At 40.0% G+C, this 16,900-nt stretch overlaps 1 protein-coding gene across 1 annotated transcript in view; it reads right to left on the minus strand.

Annotated features, from left to right (window-relative positions):
• The window catches only part of HECW1 (HECT, C2 and WW domain containing E3 ubiquitin protein ligase 1), a 438,073-nt gene that overhangs the window by 9,153 nt on the left and 412,020 nt on the right, over positions 1-16,900 (minus strand). The window contains exons 24-26 of the mRNA XM_007941232.2: positions 11,068-11,214; positions 9,752-9,866; positions 2,922-3,120 (exon numbers count right to left, since the gene is read on the minus strand). Coding sequence (XP_007939423.2) covers positions 2,922-3,120; positions 9,752-9,866; positions 11,068-11,214 — 461 coding nt within the window. The remainder of the gene's footprint in view (positions 1-2,921; positions 3,121-9,751; positions 9,867-11,067; positions 11,215-16,900) is intronic.

A 16,900-nucleotide genomic window follows, 5' to 3' on the forward strand; every position in this document is an offset into this window, starting at 1 on the left:
ATTTGTATATTTGTTCATCTGTACACTTGATTTCCCTATCTCCTCTATTTTTTATAATTTATGGATTAAAATGTTAAACAATACAGTGGCAAAGACAGTCTTGTTCCTGTCCACTAGAGACCACTTCCAAAATAAACAAGCAGGACCCTCATCTATTACTAGTGTGTTTGCAAAATGGTACAGCCACTGTGGAAAAGAGTTTGGCAGTTCCTCAAAATGTTAAACATAGACCTACCATATGGCTCAAAATCTCACCCCTAGGTTAGAATTAGTGAAAACAGGAATACAAACTTGTAAACCAATGTTCATTAGCACTATTTACAATAACGAAAATTTGAACAATTTAAATGTCTGTCAACAGACAAATGACTAGACATACATACAATGGAATTACTTAGTCATAAAGAGAAATGATGTCCTGATATATGTTACCACATGGATGAACCTGGAAAACACTATGCTGAGTGAAATCAGTCAGTCACAAGAGGATAAATATTTGTATGACTTGACTTATATGATATAAGCACATGTATAAAGACTAAGGTTTATTAGTGGTTCTGGGGGGGGGAGAGTGGAAAGGGGGAGCCTTTGCTTAGAGGGAGTTGAGTTTCTGTTAATAGTGGTGGAATGACTTGGAAATGGATAGTGGTAAAATGATTGATCATTTTATAACATGATAAATGTAATCAATGTCACTGAATTGCACAAATGAAAACTGAATTGGAAAATGTTTTGTTAGAAATATTTTTACCACAATAAAACAAACAAATAAAAAAAGAGTCAACCATCACTACTCCTTGCTACTGGTTGTTTAGCCAGTTATGTAAACTGGGTCTTCCATTTGTGCCAGTCTCCTTCCATTGCCTCACTACCAAGGCTGCCTTTTCAGAGAGGTTCATGCTTTCATCACTGCTGAATCCTCTTTAGAGTTTGCCAATAACTTCTTGATCCCCAAATCCAGAGGCTCATTCTCAACTTCCACCCTCCTTATGCTCTTGAAAAGCATGGCAGTTCTTCCTCTTGAATGCTTCTCTCCTCTTGGCTTCTCTACAGTTTCTCAATGGCTGCTAGTTTCTCTTCTAGCCTTTGAGAAATACCCTCTTAGGCCCTCTTCTAGCTTTAAAGCTGACAAACTAAGTAAGGTTTATCATCCTTGGCACTACTGACATTTTGGGCTGGATAATTCTGGATTGTGGGGGGCTGTCCAGGGCATTGTAGGATGTTCAGCAGCATCCCTGACCTCTATCCACTAGTTTCCAGTAGCACCCCTGCTCTCTCCCTGAGCTGAGACAACCAAAAATGTTTTCAGAGATTGTCAAATGTCTCCTAGGGGACAGTGTGGAAATTACTCCCTCTTGTAAACCATTACTATAGAGAAAGCCAACCACTTACTTGACCAGGCCTGCAACTCCATCTTGGACTTGGTATTGGCAACTTAGTTGGTATTGGCAGGGAGGCATGTTCATGTTAGCTTCCTGGCAGCAACTTTTATAGTTATCAATGGTTATAGATAACCATTAACAGTTATCAATGGTCCCTGCCCAAAATGTAATCCCCTAATGTTCTACCCTCTCCTTGTCATCTCTCTATAGTCCTCTCTACTTCTCCTTGGACCTAGCCATACCTCTCTTTCCTTCTACACCATTCCTCTGTCTCCTTTAGAACCCTTGTTTCACAGGGAGCAAACTCTCCTACTTCCTTAAATCTTTCCAATGTGGCCTCCTTGTCCCAGTGTCCCTTCGCTGGTTCTCCTGAGTGGAGAGTGCCCAGTGTTCTATATAGTCACACTCAATAATAAGGACAAGTATTCTTCTCATGCCCCACTATCAGTCTTGGAAAGCTGGGTGTAAGTTATAGTTCAGTAGGCCCTTCTGCAATAGAGATTCATTTAAAGATACTTCAGTGGCCATGTAAAAATAGAGCTGAATTAAATGTAAATCTTCTTTTATAATTATAAAATATCATATTAAAAATAATAATAGGGGTCAATTTTTTCTGCTGCTTATTAAAGCCATATTTATTACTACACTATCTACACAGAAATAGTTCCTTAGTATTCATTATTTCACTAATTAGTGGTCCCTGGGTAGATCAAAAGGCCAATGCTTGATTATAAAAGGCTGGTAGTTCCAATCATCCCAGAGGCACCTCAGAAGTCAGGCCTGGTGATTTGTTTCCAAAGGGTCACAGACTTGAAAAACCTGTGGAGCACAGTTCTACTCTGCATACATATGGTCACATTAGTCACAATCAACTCAGTGGCAAATAACAATTTCACCAACCAAGAAAATGGCTTAGAAAGACCCAGAAAGTGTTGGGATTAAAACTCATAGTGTGGAGAATTCATTCAGTTGGGTTTCCCTGCACCTATTATCTCTTTCCTCATTTATCTCACAATAGTTTCTTGATTGCTTACTATATGGAAGTCACTGTAAAGACCCAGAGATATATGTGGCTTCATCCTCACACATTTTAAAATGTAGCAGGACACTCATGTCCATGAATAACTATCCTACTAAGTATTAAGTCATTTCCTGTTGGAGACATAGAGATGAAGTGTTGGAGAGGTTTCTGTGGGCTTTCAGCCTCTTTGCACTAATGTCTTTCCTCCACCAACCTGGTGAGACATTCCTCTTTAATTTGGGCTATATGTCCACAAGATTGTAAAGCTTTCTATGACTGATACATAAACCAAAATACCTATAGCACAAATACTGTCAGTCATCAAAATATCACAAAAAATATGGTTCAATTTTAACTTCTAGAAATGGTTCCCCTACAACTTTCATTAATAACTCAAATAATAATACTTTGGGTGATAGGAAAGAATCCCATCCCAAAGGATGACCATTCACACTCAGATAGCAAAGTATTGTTTGCCCTGTTAGTGGGTTTCCTGAAGGTTGGCAGGGACTCCATACCTGGGGAGAGATGTGATTTTGCCCCATTTCTCTATGCAGAACCGCCGAAGCCCATTGCTTCCTCGCAGGGCTGCAAAGCCTTCATAGGGCACACTTGATGTTCCCGTGACAAACTGAAGCAACCTTAGTCTCTGTTCATTATTAAACCGCTCCACTGCGGCCCAGAACCAGCGGATCACAAGATGTCCATCGTGATAACCTAAGTAGAGCAAAGGGAGGGAGAGTGGGAGAAGGTGAAGAAAGGAGGAAGGGAAGAGGGGGAGAGAGTGATGAAATACACATCAGGTATGAAAAGAATGGAGCAGCTGATTTTATTTAATCTGATGATTTGTGTAATGATAGTCTTGGTTGTTACTGCTGTAGACTTGGTCCTAATCCATGGCGATCCCATGCACAATGGTCTTGGGCCTCTGTGATCCATAGGGTGTTCATTAGCTGATTTCTGGATGTAGGCCACCAAGCCTTTCTTCTGAGGCACCTCCTGGTGGACTCAACCCTCCAACCTTTTGGTTAGCAGACTAGCATGTTAATTATTTGCCCTACTCAGGGACTCTAATGATGGCCTTTAGAGAGATCTAAAACAATCTATGCAATTAGGTTAGGATTTTGTTTTTCTAGGGCAAGTTTTAAAACAAAAGCAGATTTAGGAAATACCTTGTTGTTAGGGGCTGTTGAGTTGGTTCTGACTCATAGTAAGAATAACAGAACAAAATGAAGATGCCATATTCACAATAGTAGGTATGTTTGAGTTCATTGTTGTAGCCATTGTGTCAATCCATCTTACTACAGGTACTCTTTTTCTCTGACCCTCTACTTTACAAAGCGTGAGGCCTTTCTCCAAGGATTGGTTCCTCCTGATATATCCAAAGTAAGTAAGACAAAGTCTCATTCTCCTTGCTTCTAAGAAGCATTATGGTTGTACTTCTTTTGAAACAAATTTGTTCCTTCTTCTGGCAGCCTATGATATATTCAATATTCTTTGACAACATCACAATTCAAATGCATCAATTCTTCTTCAGTCTTCCTTTTTCCTTGTGCAGCATTTGCATACATTTGAGGCAATTGAAAGTACCCTAGCTTGGGTCAGGCACACTTTAATTATCAAAGAGACATCTTTGCTTTTTAAAACTTTAAGGTTGTTGTTGTTGTTATGTGCTGTGAGTCGGCTCCAACTCATAGCGACCCCTCCTTGGGTTTCCAAGGCAGTATCACGATGGAAGTAGATTACCCAACCTTCCTCCTTCCTTCTGAGGAGTGGCTGGTGGGTTTGAACCACCAGCCTTCTGGTTAGCAGTCAAGTGCCTTAGCCACTATGCTACCAGAGCTCCTCACTTTAAGGTAGACTTTTTTTTATTATTATATAAATTGTGATTTGGGTGCAAATTTACAAAGCAGATCCATTTTACTCTCAACATTCATGCACATTTGGTTTCCTGGCCCCAATTACAATCCTCAACCATAAAAAGCTCTCCTCCATCTTTTCCCTGAGACTATCCCTTCCCTGTGCCCTTCTGATCTACGCATTCCTGTCTGTCTAACTTTCCTTCTATGCAAATGCTGCCCTTCTGATATCTCATGGTTGATTGATCTAAGGGTGCATCTTCCTAGGGTTGTTGTTTGTTGTTATGTGCCATCGAGTTGGACCTGACTCATAGTGACCCCTCCTTGGGTTTCCGAGGCAGTATCACTATGGAAGTAGATTGCTCAACCTTCCTTCTGAGGAGTGGCTGGTGGGTTTGAACCGCCAGGCTTCTGGTTAGCAGTCAAGTGCCTTAGGCACTATGAGTGCATTTCCCTGGGGTAGGTGTTCTGCTTGTAGTTCTTTCTACTGTTTGGCTGAGAGCTAATCCGCAGACATGAGTCCAGTTCCACATCTGTAGGATAACCTGGGCGATAGCCTCATGGATTCTACCTGTCTCTATCTAATAGTAATTCTGGTCATTTTTGTGTTTTTGAATTTTGTTCCACATTTTTCCTCCCATTCTATCCAGGATCTCCAATTTTGGTCCCTTTCTGAGTGGTTGGCATTGGTAGCCAGGCACCATCTAGTTCTTCTTGTCTTGGGATCATGAAGTCTGAGGTTCCTGTAGTCCATCATATCCTTGGACTAATTTTTTTCCAAATGACTTTGATTTTCTTTACTCTTCTTTGCTCCAGATGAGGGGAGACCAATAGTTAAATTTTAGATGGCCGCTCAAAAGCTTTTAAGACCTCAGTTGCTACTTACCAAAGTAGGATGTAGAATAAGATTTTTATTTACTATGTTGTGCCAATTGAATATGATGGCCCCTGAGACTATAATCTTGAGGGTGCAGGCCTGGTGACTGTCTCCCTCAAGGTGTTTGGTTGTCTCTGAGAAACTACTCTAACCTTGTCTCCTGTTATTTCTGTAATGTATATGGATATTTGTGTAGCACAAGTATATATGTAAAACTATCTTCAGCCAAATCTATCCTTGGTCTTGGGTATATTACTGTTTGCCTACCCACACCTGATCTTCTCACCTATCTGTGCCTTTACCCATAGCCTAGTGTTTGCTGCCATTTAAAGTGGTCTTTTGTAGAAGATGTGCCCAATGCAATATGTCATTTAATATCTTGAATATTGCTTCCATGGTTGTGGATCCAAGCAAAATTAAATTCTTGACAACTTCAATGTTTTCTCTGATTATCATGATGTTGCTTATTGGTCCAGTTGTGAAGATTTTTTTCCCCCTTAAGTTGAGGTGTAATTCATACTGAAAATATAACCAAAAAAAAAAAAAAAAAAAACCCAACACACTGCCATCGACTCATAGCGACCCCTCCTTCAGTTTCCAAGGTGGTATCACTACAGAAGTAGATTGTCCAACCTTCCTTCCAAGGAGTGGCTAGTGGGTTTGAACCTTCAGCCTTCTGGTTAGCAGTCAAATGCCATAGGAACTATGCCACCAGAGCTCCCACTGAAAATATAGGTGAGTATAAAAGGGCTTTTTGTTCGGAGGTATGTTTTCATTGAGTTTTGCTTCCATTTAAACAATTGGGATTCCACTAATCATTTCTTGTTTCATATAATGTAGACAAGGAATTGATAGTCTTGGTATAGAGCTTTGGGATTCTTAAGAAACAAACCCTCTATGGATACAGTATTTCATTATATTTGCCTATTTGTTTTGCTTGGATGCCTTTGCTTTGATATACCACAGGAAAGTCTAAGGCTTAAAAAAGGCTGGAGGCAAATGACAAACTTGACAAACAAAGATGGTGATGGTGGGCTCTCCAACATGTATGGTGTGTGTCTCTGGAGAAGCACTGAGACATGCTGGACCCATGGGAGAAGTATTTGGTTCCCTCTCATAGGGAAATCAATCTTGAGTCTATCAATTAAGGTATAATGATTCACTACTATCCACAAGTACAAGAGGTTCTCAAAGAAGGGAGAAAGCTATGTGGTCTTGGTAGAAATAGAGAAAACTTTACAAAGAAAGGAACATGAGTTAAGTTGGTGCAGGATTTGTACGAATGGAAGTAATGAAGGAGGACATTTCTGGCAGGGGAAGAAAAGAATAACAAGATAGAGCAAGAGAGATACAGGGAACAGCAAGCTGACTACCTTAGAGGGAAGATCTGGTGAGGACCAAAAGGAAAACTGCTGTGGGCCTCATAGGGCCTTACCAGCCAGGCTGAGGCCTTCTGGCTCTCACCTTAGGTAAGTGGTTTTCAAATGATGCTAGAAGGATTGGAGGTCCCATTGTGGCTTCTCATGGTTGAGCATATTGGGGAGATGAAGGAAGCTGAGGTGACAGGCCTCTAACTCTCTATTTTATTAGTTGGGGTTTTTCTGAAATTATTTATATGAAGAGTAGGTTTTGAGGCTAAAAAACTTTTGAAACCTCTTTTAAAAGTAGTAAAGAGCTTGTTTTGTGGATAAGGAAGTGATAATAATGAAACTAGTATTGAGCTCTGGTAGTGTAGTGCCTAAGGCACTTGACTGCTAACCAGAAGGTTGGTAGTTCAAACCCCACCAGCCACTCCTCGGAAGGAAGGTTGGGCAATCTACTTCTGTAGTGATACTGCCTCGGAAACCCAAGGAGGGGTTGCTATGAGTCAGGTCTGATTCAACAGCACATAAGAACAACAAGAAGTGTTTGAGTGGGATCCATGCCTCTTTTGTTGTTGTTGTTATGTACCGTCGAGTCAGACCCGACTCATAGTGACCCCTCCTTGGGTTTCCGAGGCGGTATCACTACGGAAGTATATTGCCCAACCTTCCTTCCGAGGAGTGGCTGGTGGGTTTGAACTGCCAGCCTTCTGGTTAGCAGTCAAGTGTCTTAGGCACTACGCTACCAGAGCTCCTCCAAGCCTCACAAAAACAAATTCAAAATGGATTAAGGACCTAAATGTGCAAACAAAATCATAAAATTCTTAGAAGAAAATGCAGGGACAATGCTGTGGGCTAGCTTTTAAAAATGGATTATCTAATATAATAACAATAATAAAAATGGCAAAAGTCAAAATAAATAATTGAGACCTCATAAAATTAAGAACTTTTGTTCATCAAAAGGCTTTACCCCAAAAAGTGAAAAGACAAAGTACCAAGTGGGAGAATATCTTCGGAAATCATATATCCAATATGAATCTAATAACCAAGATATATATAAGACTTTGACAACTTAATAACAAAAATACAATCCAATTATAAAATGGTGAAAGGACCTGAATAGACATTTCACCAAACAGGACATTCAAATGGCCACCAAACATATGAAAAGATGCTCAATGTCATTAGCCATCACAGAGATGCAAATCAAAACCACCGTGAATATGCATTTCACTCCCACTAGAAGGTTGGGCAATCCTACTTCCGTAGTGATACTGCCTCGGAAACCCAAGGAGGGGTCGTTATGAGTCGGGGCCGACTCGACGGCACATAACAACAACAACAAGGATGGCAAAGATGAAACACAAAAACAAAACCCCAGAAAATAACAAATTTTGGTTATTAATAACAAAATTGTTTGGTAAGGATGTGGGAAATTCCACCCTTATCCATTGCTGGTGAGAATACAAAATGGTACAGCCATTATGAAAACAGAAGTACCATATGATCAAGCAATTCCACTCCTAGGTATATACCCCAAAGACTGGAAAGCAGAGACTCAGAGACTTGTACACCAATGTTCACTGCAGCACTATTTACAATAGCCCAAAGATGGAAACAACCTAAATGCCCATCAATAGGTTAATAAATAAAAAAATGTAGTATATACATACAATGGAATACTGTTCAGTCAATAGAAGAAATGAAGTCTTGATATGTGCTATAATATAGATGGAGCTTGAAGACATTATGCTGAGTGAAATTAAGTCACAAAAGGACAAATATTATATGACCTCACTTATATAAAAAGACAAGGAAAGGCAAATGTATAGAGACCAAAGTTTTATGAGCAGTTACCAGGAGTGAGGTTGAAGGGAAAGGGGTTATTGGTGATGGAAAAGTGGCATTGATTAAGGGTAGGGTTGCACAGTCAATTATTTTAAGTGCTGTCAATAACTTGGAAAAAGTTGAACTGGCAAATTTGTGTGATAGATATATTTATAACAATGACAAATAAATAAATAAATTAAATAAGACTAGCTGCCGAGTCTGGTTATGTATAACCAAAAATCTCATGGGATTTGGTTTAGAGGTTTCATGAGACATCCCAGTTACTTGGCCTAATTATATGTTTAGTGCTTCTGTTCTACCTCCTAGTTTTTGCATAATGCCTGTCTTGAAGGCTTGCAAGCAGTCGTTCAAGGCATGACAATTGGTCTCTGTTCGCCTGGAGCAACAGAGGAAAATAGTAAGGAATAGGATGAGGATACGGAATATTTGGCTAATTGCCTCCATGAACATCTACCTCCTTTGGTGTGAGACCAGAAGAGTTGGATGGTGCCCATCTACCACTTTGAATATTTTGATCAAAGATAGTATAGAAGAACGCTGATCAAAATGGGGAAACTGCAGAAGAGAATTTAAAATTCTCATAGACTCCAGAATTTTTAGCACCAAGGGGACTAGATGAAACCTTGAAACTATTACCTTGAGATCATCTTTAAAGCTGATACCAAAATATCCTCTGATGTCTTCTTAAAACTAAACAATAGTTTAGCTCAACTAGTAAAAAAATGTCTGTCTTGAGCATTATGCTCTTTTAAGAACTATCTATATGGGATCAAAGTGACAACAGCAACTTGAAACATTAGACAGGAACCTTAGGGGGCAGTGAGTTTATGTTAATGGTGGAGGAAGAATTCAGAAAGGGAGGGTGAGAATATTTGCACAACTTGAAGAATGTTATCAGTATCACTAAATACATATAGAAACAATTGATTGGTGCATGTTTCTCAGTGTATATTCTCAACAACAAAACAGAATTTTTTTTTTTTTTAAAGAGAAAACTCTGGAGTAGGGGGAAGAAAACAGTGTTTTGGAAGGATCTGTTTGGCAGTGTGCAAGATAAGTAGCTAGGAAGGGTTAGAAATTGGATTCAGAGAGACCACAGTTAGAAGCATGTTCCAGAATCCCAGGATTGAGGTGAAGAGTGCTTTTGAGAAGAAGCAAGATATACTTCTCTGATAGCTTGCCTGTGGACAGCATATTCTCTATAACACACCTACATAGAGTTAGATCAGAGACTACCAACAGGGGGTCACTGAAGAAAAGTTCTTGTTGGAGTTGGAGGAAGGCATGTAGAAGCATCTGCTTTGCACATATGTTGAAGTAAGGCCAAGCTTATTGTGGCCTTCAGAAAGTGATGAATTTTATTTGTGATAGTAGTAGCATCACAATCCCTAGGAACTCACCTCCCCGGTACTCAGTGTTATTCCGCCAATCATTGAGGTCTATTTCTGCAGTACCAGCTATCACCAGCTCTAGCTCCCGGGCATCAAACACGGAGACAAGCCTGGAGTCTACAACCTGAAGTACAAAGTAGGCTTCAGCACACAAGTCCAAACATATTGACTAAAATTATTCCCCCAGGCTGGCTTTGAGCCAGAAAGATTATGCTCATTATGATTATTTCTGTGGGTTAAGCTGGGGAACTGACCATCCATTATAATTTGTTTTCAATGTGCAACTGTGTTGACTTGTACATTTTAGAACACACCCATTCATGAACTAGAAACTGAAAACTGTCTCACACTTTTTACTACCTCTGATACTCCCTCTCTGAATGAGATTATAAGCAAACTTTACCCAACTTTCTGGAGTCACATTTGAGTTGCCAAGCAACATTGCATTTTAAAGGCAAAAAGTCCAAATTAAATCACTTTGAATGACTTCATAGCTATTAAGTCACTTCACTCAAAATGTGTTCTCTCTTTCATAGAAGATGATGACTCATTTCCTGGGGTTGGGCACTATATAGTAAAATGCCTGTATTTTTCCTCACTCTCTACCTCACTTCTTTCTTCCTTCCTTCAGAGCTCTGGAGGACCTGCTTGGTAGAGGGCTTTTTGCTCTGGCTTTAAATCTTGTTGGTGAAAGTATAAGACATCTGTGGTGGGTCCCATTTTAAAAATAAACTAATGGTGGACAAACCAATGACCAATATTATTCTCCAGGATGGCAAGGAAAGAAAACCTTCCAAGCCCAAACCCTGAGAAAACATTTGCAGCTTCTTGTTTTCTAAACTGGAAAAGTTCCAGAAGGTTGTTTTTCATGCACAGGAAGGCAAGGATCATTATCCTCTTGATTTATGGATGACATGGCACAAAGTAACACTGTAACAAAATAAAAATCTAGTAAGCGAGGACAATACCCTCCATTGCCTTCTTTTTCCTTTTTCTTTGTTTGATTGAATGAAAGAAAACACCACCTGCACTCATCGTTACAGGTGATGCTTGTTTTCACACCTGGAACACTAGTACCACACCTACACCAGTTTTGTGAGAGCATTTTCCACCTACAGCAAGAGTTGTGTTTTCCCAGAGAACTTTGGTTTCTCATCCATCGACTCCACTTTGATGAGCAAGGATGAACTCTTTGCCTGCTTGGCTCCTCCTCTCCTCTTTTGTCACCAACTGGGTCTTGGTCCCCACAGAGAGCCTTGTGGGGCAGAGGCCCAATGATGAAAGATGCTTGTCCTTGTGTCTTCCACGGCTTGGCCAAGACTCACCTCATAGAAGCCTCGCACCAGTGCCTCCGTCTGCTGCACCACACCACGTTCCACCCGCCACTTCACCATCCTCTCAATGTACTCCTTCTTGTTCTTCTCTGTGACCTGAGTGTTCGCGCCTCCAGACTTCAATTCCCTTTCTGTTACCTTGTAGGAAAATAGGAAGAGTGAGATGGCTTATCAACTCAGCTGGTCTCCCTGTGGTACATCTTCCATTTTAAGGAGTGGTTTATATGCAAAAATCCTCTTTACACTAGTTCAGCATTAACCAGTTGCCATCGAGTCTATCCAGAAGCACCTCAGAAGAAAGGCCTGGCAATCTGCTTCTGAAAAATCAGGCATGCAAACTTTACAGGGCACAGGTCTACTCTGCTGCATATGGGGTTGCCATGAGTTGGATTCAAATTGATAGCAACTGATTTTTATTGATTATAAAATATTGGCCAGTTGTAAAATACTACTTGCTATCCACTATTCATAGGTGCTCTGGTAGTGTAGTGGCTAAGGCTCTTGACTGCTAACCAGGAGGCTGGCAGTTCAAACCCATCAGCCAGTCCTCAGAAGGAAGGTTGGGCAATCTACTTCCATAGTAATACCACCTCAGAAACCCAAGGAGGGGTCGCTATGAGGTGGGTCTGACTCGACAGCACATAACAACAACATCCACTATTCATATTCCTTAGAAGGTCTGGTTTTTATTTTATTTATATATTTATTTATTTTGAATGTACCCTCCCCTCCTATCCCACCCCTGGTAACCAATAAAGAAAATTTCCTTCCATATATAAACCTTTCCTTGACTTTTTACAATAGTGAACTAATATAATAATTGTCCTTCTGTGATTGACTTATTTCACTCAGCATAGTGTAGAAGCTCTGGATTTTAGCTGCTCAAAGTACTGCCCAGTTAAAGATTTTATTCCCAACTCCCCTTGTGGTGCAGTGCCTAAGGCATTTGACGCTAACCAGAAGGCTGGTGGTTCAAACCCACTAGCCACTCCTCAGAAGGAAGGTTGGGCAATCTACTTCAGTAGTGATACTGCTTCAGAAACCCAAGGAGGGGTCGATATGAGTCAGATCCGACTCCACAGTAGTGAGTCTGTGTCTCTGTCATATGAATGTATCTATAAGACAAATTCCTAGTGTGATATTTAAGGTTGTGTGTCAACTTGGCTGGGCCTGGTTTTGAGTGGCTGGGTAGCTAGATGTAATTATTCCCCATGATGAGACTGGTAATCAACTCCATGGTGCAATTTACTGGAGCGGCTGAGTAGCTGCCTTAGGGATGTGATCTGCCTCCAGTGTATAAGAAGAAGCATTGAGAAAGGTCTCTGGAGCTTTTTGGCATGCTTGGATCCTGCGTGGAGCTGAGTCTTCATTCAGCAGCCTGCCATATTGTCCGCCAATTTTGGGACTGTCCCAGGACTTGTATTATAGGTCTGCCATGTTGTTGGGTAATCTTGGGACTGTGCCATTTTATTTGTTGACCTTGGGTTTGTTCTGGTGGCATAGTACCTAAGGCATCTGACTGCTAACCAGAAGGCTGGTGGTTCAAACCCACCAGCCACTCCTCGGAAGGAAGGTTGGGCAACCTACTTCTATAGTGATATCACCTCAGAAACCCAAGGAGGGATTGCTATGAGTTGAATTCAACTTGACAGCAGTGTGCTGCTGCTGCTGCTGCTGCTGCTGGGTTTGTCAGCCTCAGCAGCCAGCAGCTGCCTGAGTTAAGAGAAGCCTCCAGCTTCAGTGGGCTGGGAACAAGAGTCAGAGCTGAAGCCCAAGGTCGAGGGACTTTCACCCAGCCCCTAGAGCTGGCACTCTGAACTCAAACTCTAGTCTCCTAAACTGTAAGAGAATAAATCCCTGTTTGTTAAAGCCACCCATTTGTGGTATTTGCAGTTAGAGTAACACTAGAGGACCAGAACACCTAGACACAGATGCTGAGTCAAATGCATGTACTTAAACTTTGGATAGATACTGAAAGGTTGATTTCATAGAGTCAACCAAACTTCTACTTACTTCTACCTACAATGTAGAAGAGTGCCTGTTTCACAGTACCATCTCCAAAATAGATTGTTAAATTTTATGATTCTTGACATATTAATAATGAAAAATTGTATCTCATCATTAGTTTTATTTACATTTTTATTGTGAATGAGGATGAGTATCTCTTTTGGAGATACTTCCTTTTCAGGAAACTATTCATGTTTTTTACTAATTTTCTACTGAATTGTTAATTATTTCTTCTTGATCACTTTCTATATTGAGGGAAATGACCTTTTGTCTGTATTATGTATTATAATTTAAAAGATATTATACCATTTTTAACTTTGGTTATGGTGTATTTTGTCATGCAGAACTTAAAAATAATTTTTGTGGAGTTTCAAAATGGAGTATTGTCAGTAATCACCACGTTAATTCCCTCTAGCATCTTAGTGCTCAAAAAACTAGATACAGCAGTTTGAATTAGGGATTCTGGTGCTCTGAACAGCTCACCGAGTCAGAGTGCACCAAACTCAGGGGAGTAGAATTAGAAAGGAGAAAGGGACAGGGGAAAAAATTAACAAGATCAGAGGATCTACCCTGTGGAGCACCGACAGGCAGCTGAGAAAGGCCACTGGAGACCTCCCTGGGGAGTGCCAACCAGCAACTGAGAAAGACCATCTGAGACCTCCCTGGGTTAAGGAAGAAGACACACCACACCAACATACCAGCAATCACCCCAAGGATCTACCTTCAGCACCTGATTTTATCGGTAACTTGGGTTGGCTAGGTGCAAATGGGCATGCCAGTGCCTCTGAAACCTGAGCAGAGAGTTGACTGCTGTTGCAAGAGGATGGGCCTGGGGAGGTGCCCCCACAGTGATCACTGACCAGGCTTGGGTCAGCTTGTGGCACTAAGGGGCCTGCACCTGACTTTGTCAGTAATATTGGGACCACTGGGTGCAAACAGGCACTGGCCTGGCTCCAGCCCCACTGAAACTAAGTGGATCTTTGGCACTGTGGGTGGGCAGACCCAGAGAGGAACTCCCACAGTGGATTGTGGAGTAGGGCAGTTGTCTTGGGTCAGCTTTCTGGTGCTGAGGGGTCTGGGGAGTGGGGTTTTTGCATGTGTCTGAGCCTGCTGGAAAGTGGCAACCCCCTAACAACTGGAGTCTTTCCTGAACTTGAGCTGCTGGCCTGTGAATAACAGTACAACATTATCATTAGCAGCCCACTCAAAGCCCTAGAAACTGCCCCTAGCAATGGGGAACTTTTCTTCTTCCTCTCTTCTGCTCTCACCCTCTCTGTCAATAAACTCACTCATCCAGTAGAAGAAACCACATTCAGCCACCATAATACCTCCTGGTTCAAATTCTACATCCTCTTTATGACAAACAGAAACCCATATCCACATTCCACACAGTGATTCCATCATCACAAAGAAACTGCAGAGCAACACAGCATACCTGAATTAATAACTAAAAAAATAAAATACACCAGCTTCACCTTTTCAAAATATTAAATAATAAAACCAAGACAAAACAAATCAATACATAACCAATAGTTAAAGACAACTTCAAAATGTCTAGGAAACAACAGGCAACCTCAAATCAAACAAACAAACAAACAAACAAACAAACAAAAACAGGACAAGGCATTAGAAGCAAAACCACAAACAAAGGTCTCATTATACATGGAGGAATAGGAGGCGATAGAATTATCTGAGAAGGAATTTAGAAGATATTTTTATAGAGCTTTACAAGAGCCTAAGGAAACCCCAAACAAAAGCAAGGAGAACACAGACAGTTCCCTGGAAGAACTCAGGAAAATCATTCAAGAGCAAAATAAAAGATTAATGCACAATCAGAACTCATACAAAAACAGCAGTTAGAAATTCAGAAGATGAATACCAAAATTACAGAATTACACAATACAGTAGAAGCATAAAAGAGTATGTTAGAACTGCCTGAAGAATGCATACCCCAATTAGAAGATAAATGCCTGGACACCAACCTGTATGAAGAAAAATCAGAACAAAAACGTAAGAGAAATGAAGAGAACCTAAGAATTATATGGGATGACATGAAAAGAAACCACTTATGACTCACTGGAATTCCAGAACAACAAGAGGAGGAAAACAACTGGCAAGAAAATTGTGGAAGACCTGCTAACAGAAAACTTCCCCCATATCATGAAAGAAGAAAAGATATTTTTCCAAGAAGCTCATAGAACCGCACCCAAGATAGATCCCACAAAGAAGGACATTAAATGGTGCTGAAAGTTGACAAAGAAGACATTATGGTAACAAATATTTATGAAAGTGCTACAAAATACATGAAGCAAATATTAACTGAATTAAAGGGGACAATAGACAACTCTACAATAGTTGTAGGAGACTTTAATATACCACTTTCAAAGAGGGACAGGTTAACTAGAAAAAAACTCAACAAAGATACAGAAGAACTCAACAATACAATCAACCAACTCAAACCCATAGACATATACAGAGCATTTCACCCAACAAAAGCACAATTCACATTCTTCTCCAGTGCACATAGATCCTTCTCCAGAATAGATCATATGTTAGGACATAAAACAAGCTTCAATAAATTCAAAACCACTGAAATACTACAAAGCATCTTCTCGGACCATAATGCTATAAAATTAGAAATTAATAATAGGAAGATGAAGGAAAAAAACTTTAAACATATGGAAGCTTAACAATTCACTGCTCAAAAACTACTGGGTAATAGAACAAATAAAAACTGAAATTTAAAAAAAAATCCTAGAAACAAATGATAATGAAGATACATCATACCCAAACCTATGGGACACAGCAAAAGCAGTACTCAGAGGACAGTTTACAGCAATAAATACATATGTCAAAAAAGAGGAAAGAAACAAAATCAACACTCTAACTCATCAACTCCAACAACTAGAAATAAAGCAACAAAAGAATACTACAGTATGTAGAAGTAAGGAAATAATAAAGATCAGAGCAGAAATAAATGAAACAGTAAACAAAACAAAACAAAAAAACAGAGAAAATCAACAAAACAAAAAGCTGGTTCTTCAACAAGATTAATAAAATCGACAAACCACTGGCAGATCTAACAAAAGAAAGGAAAGAGAAGATCCAAATCACAAGAATTGTAAACGAAAAGGGTGTCATCACAACAGAACCAACTGAAATAAAAAAGATACAGAATATTATGAAAAACTATACTCCATCATAGTTGAGAACCTAGACGAGATGGACAAGTTTATAGAATCACAAGACCTACCTAAACTATCCCACTCAGAGACAGAATACTTGAACAGACCTGTAACAAAAGAAGAAATTGAACAGGTCATAAAAAAAAAAAAAAAAAAAACTTCCCACAAAGGAAAGTCCTAACCCTAATGGCTTCACTGGAGAATTTTATCAAATATTCGGAGCAGAGTTGACACCTATGCTAGTCAATCTATTCCAGAACATAGAAAAAGGTGGAATACTCCCAAATTAATTTTATGAAGCAAGCATAACATTAATACCAAACCCAGGGAAAGACACCACTAGAAAGGAAAACTACAGACCAATATCCCTCATGAATATAGATGCAAAAATCTTCAACAAAATTCTAGCCAACAGAATCCAACAACGTATCAAAAAATTAATACACCTGGACCAAGTGGTATTCATACCAGGTTTACAAGGGTGGTTCAACATCAGAAAAACAATCAATGTAATCCACCACATAAACAAAACAAAAGAACCATATGATTATATCAATCAATGCAGAAAAGACATTTGATAAAATCCAACATCCATTCCTGTTCAGAACTCTCAGCAAAATAGGGATAGAAGG

The sequence above is a fragment of the Orycteropus afer genome, unplaced genomic scaffold (genome assembly GCF_000298275.1).
Source record: "Orycteropus afer afer isolate SDZICR_OR568_19922 unplaced genomic scaffold, OryAfe1.0 scaffold00077, whole genome shotgun sequence".
In the NCBI taxonomy this organism is placed as follows: Eukaryota; Metazoa; Chordata; class Mammalia; order Tubulidentata; family Orycteropodidae; genus Orycteropus; species Orycteropus afer.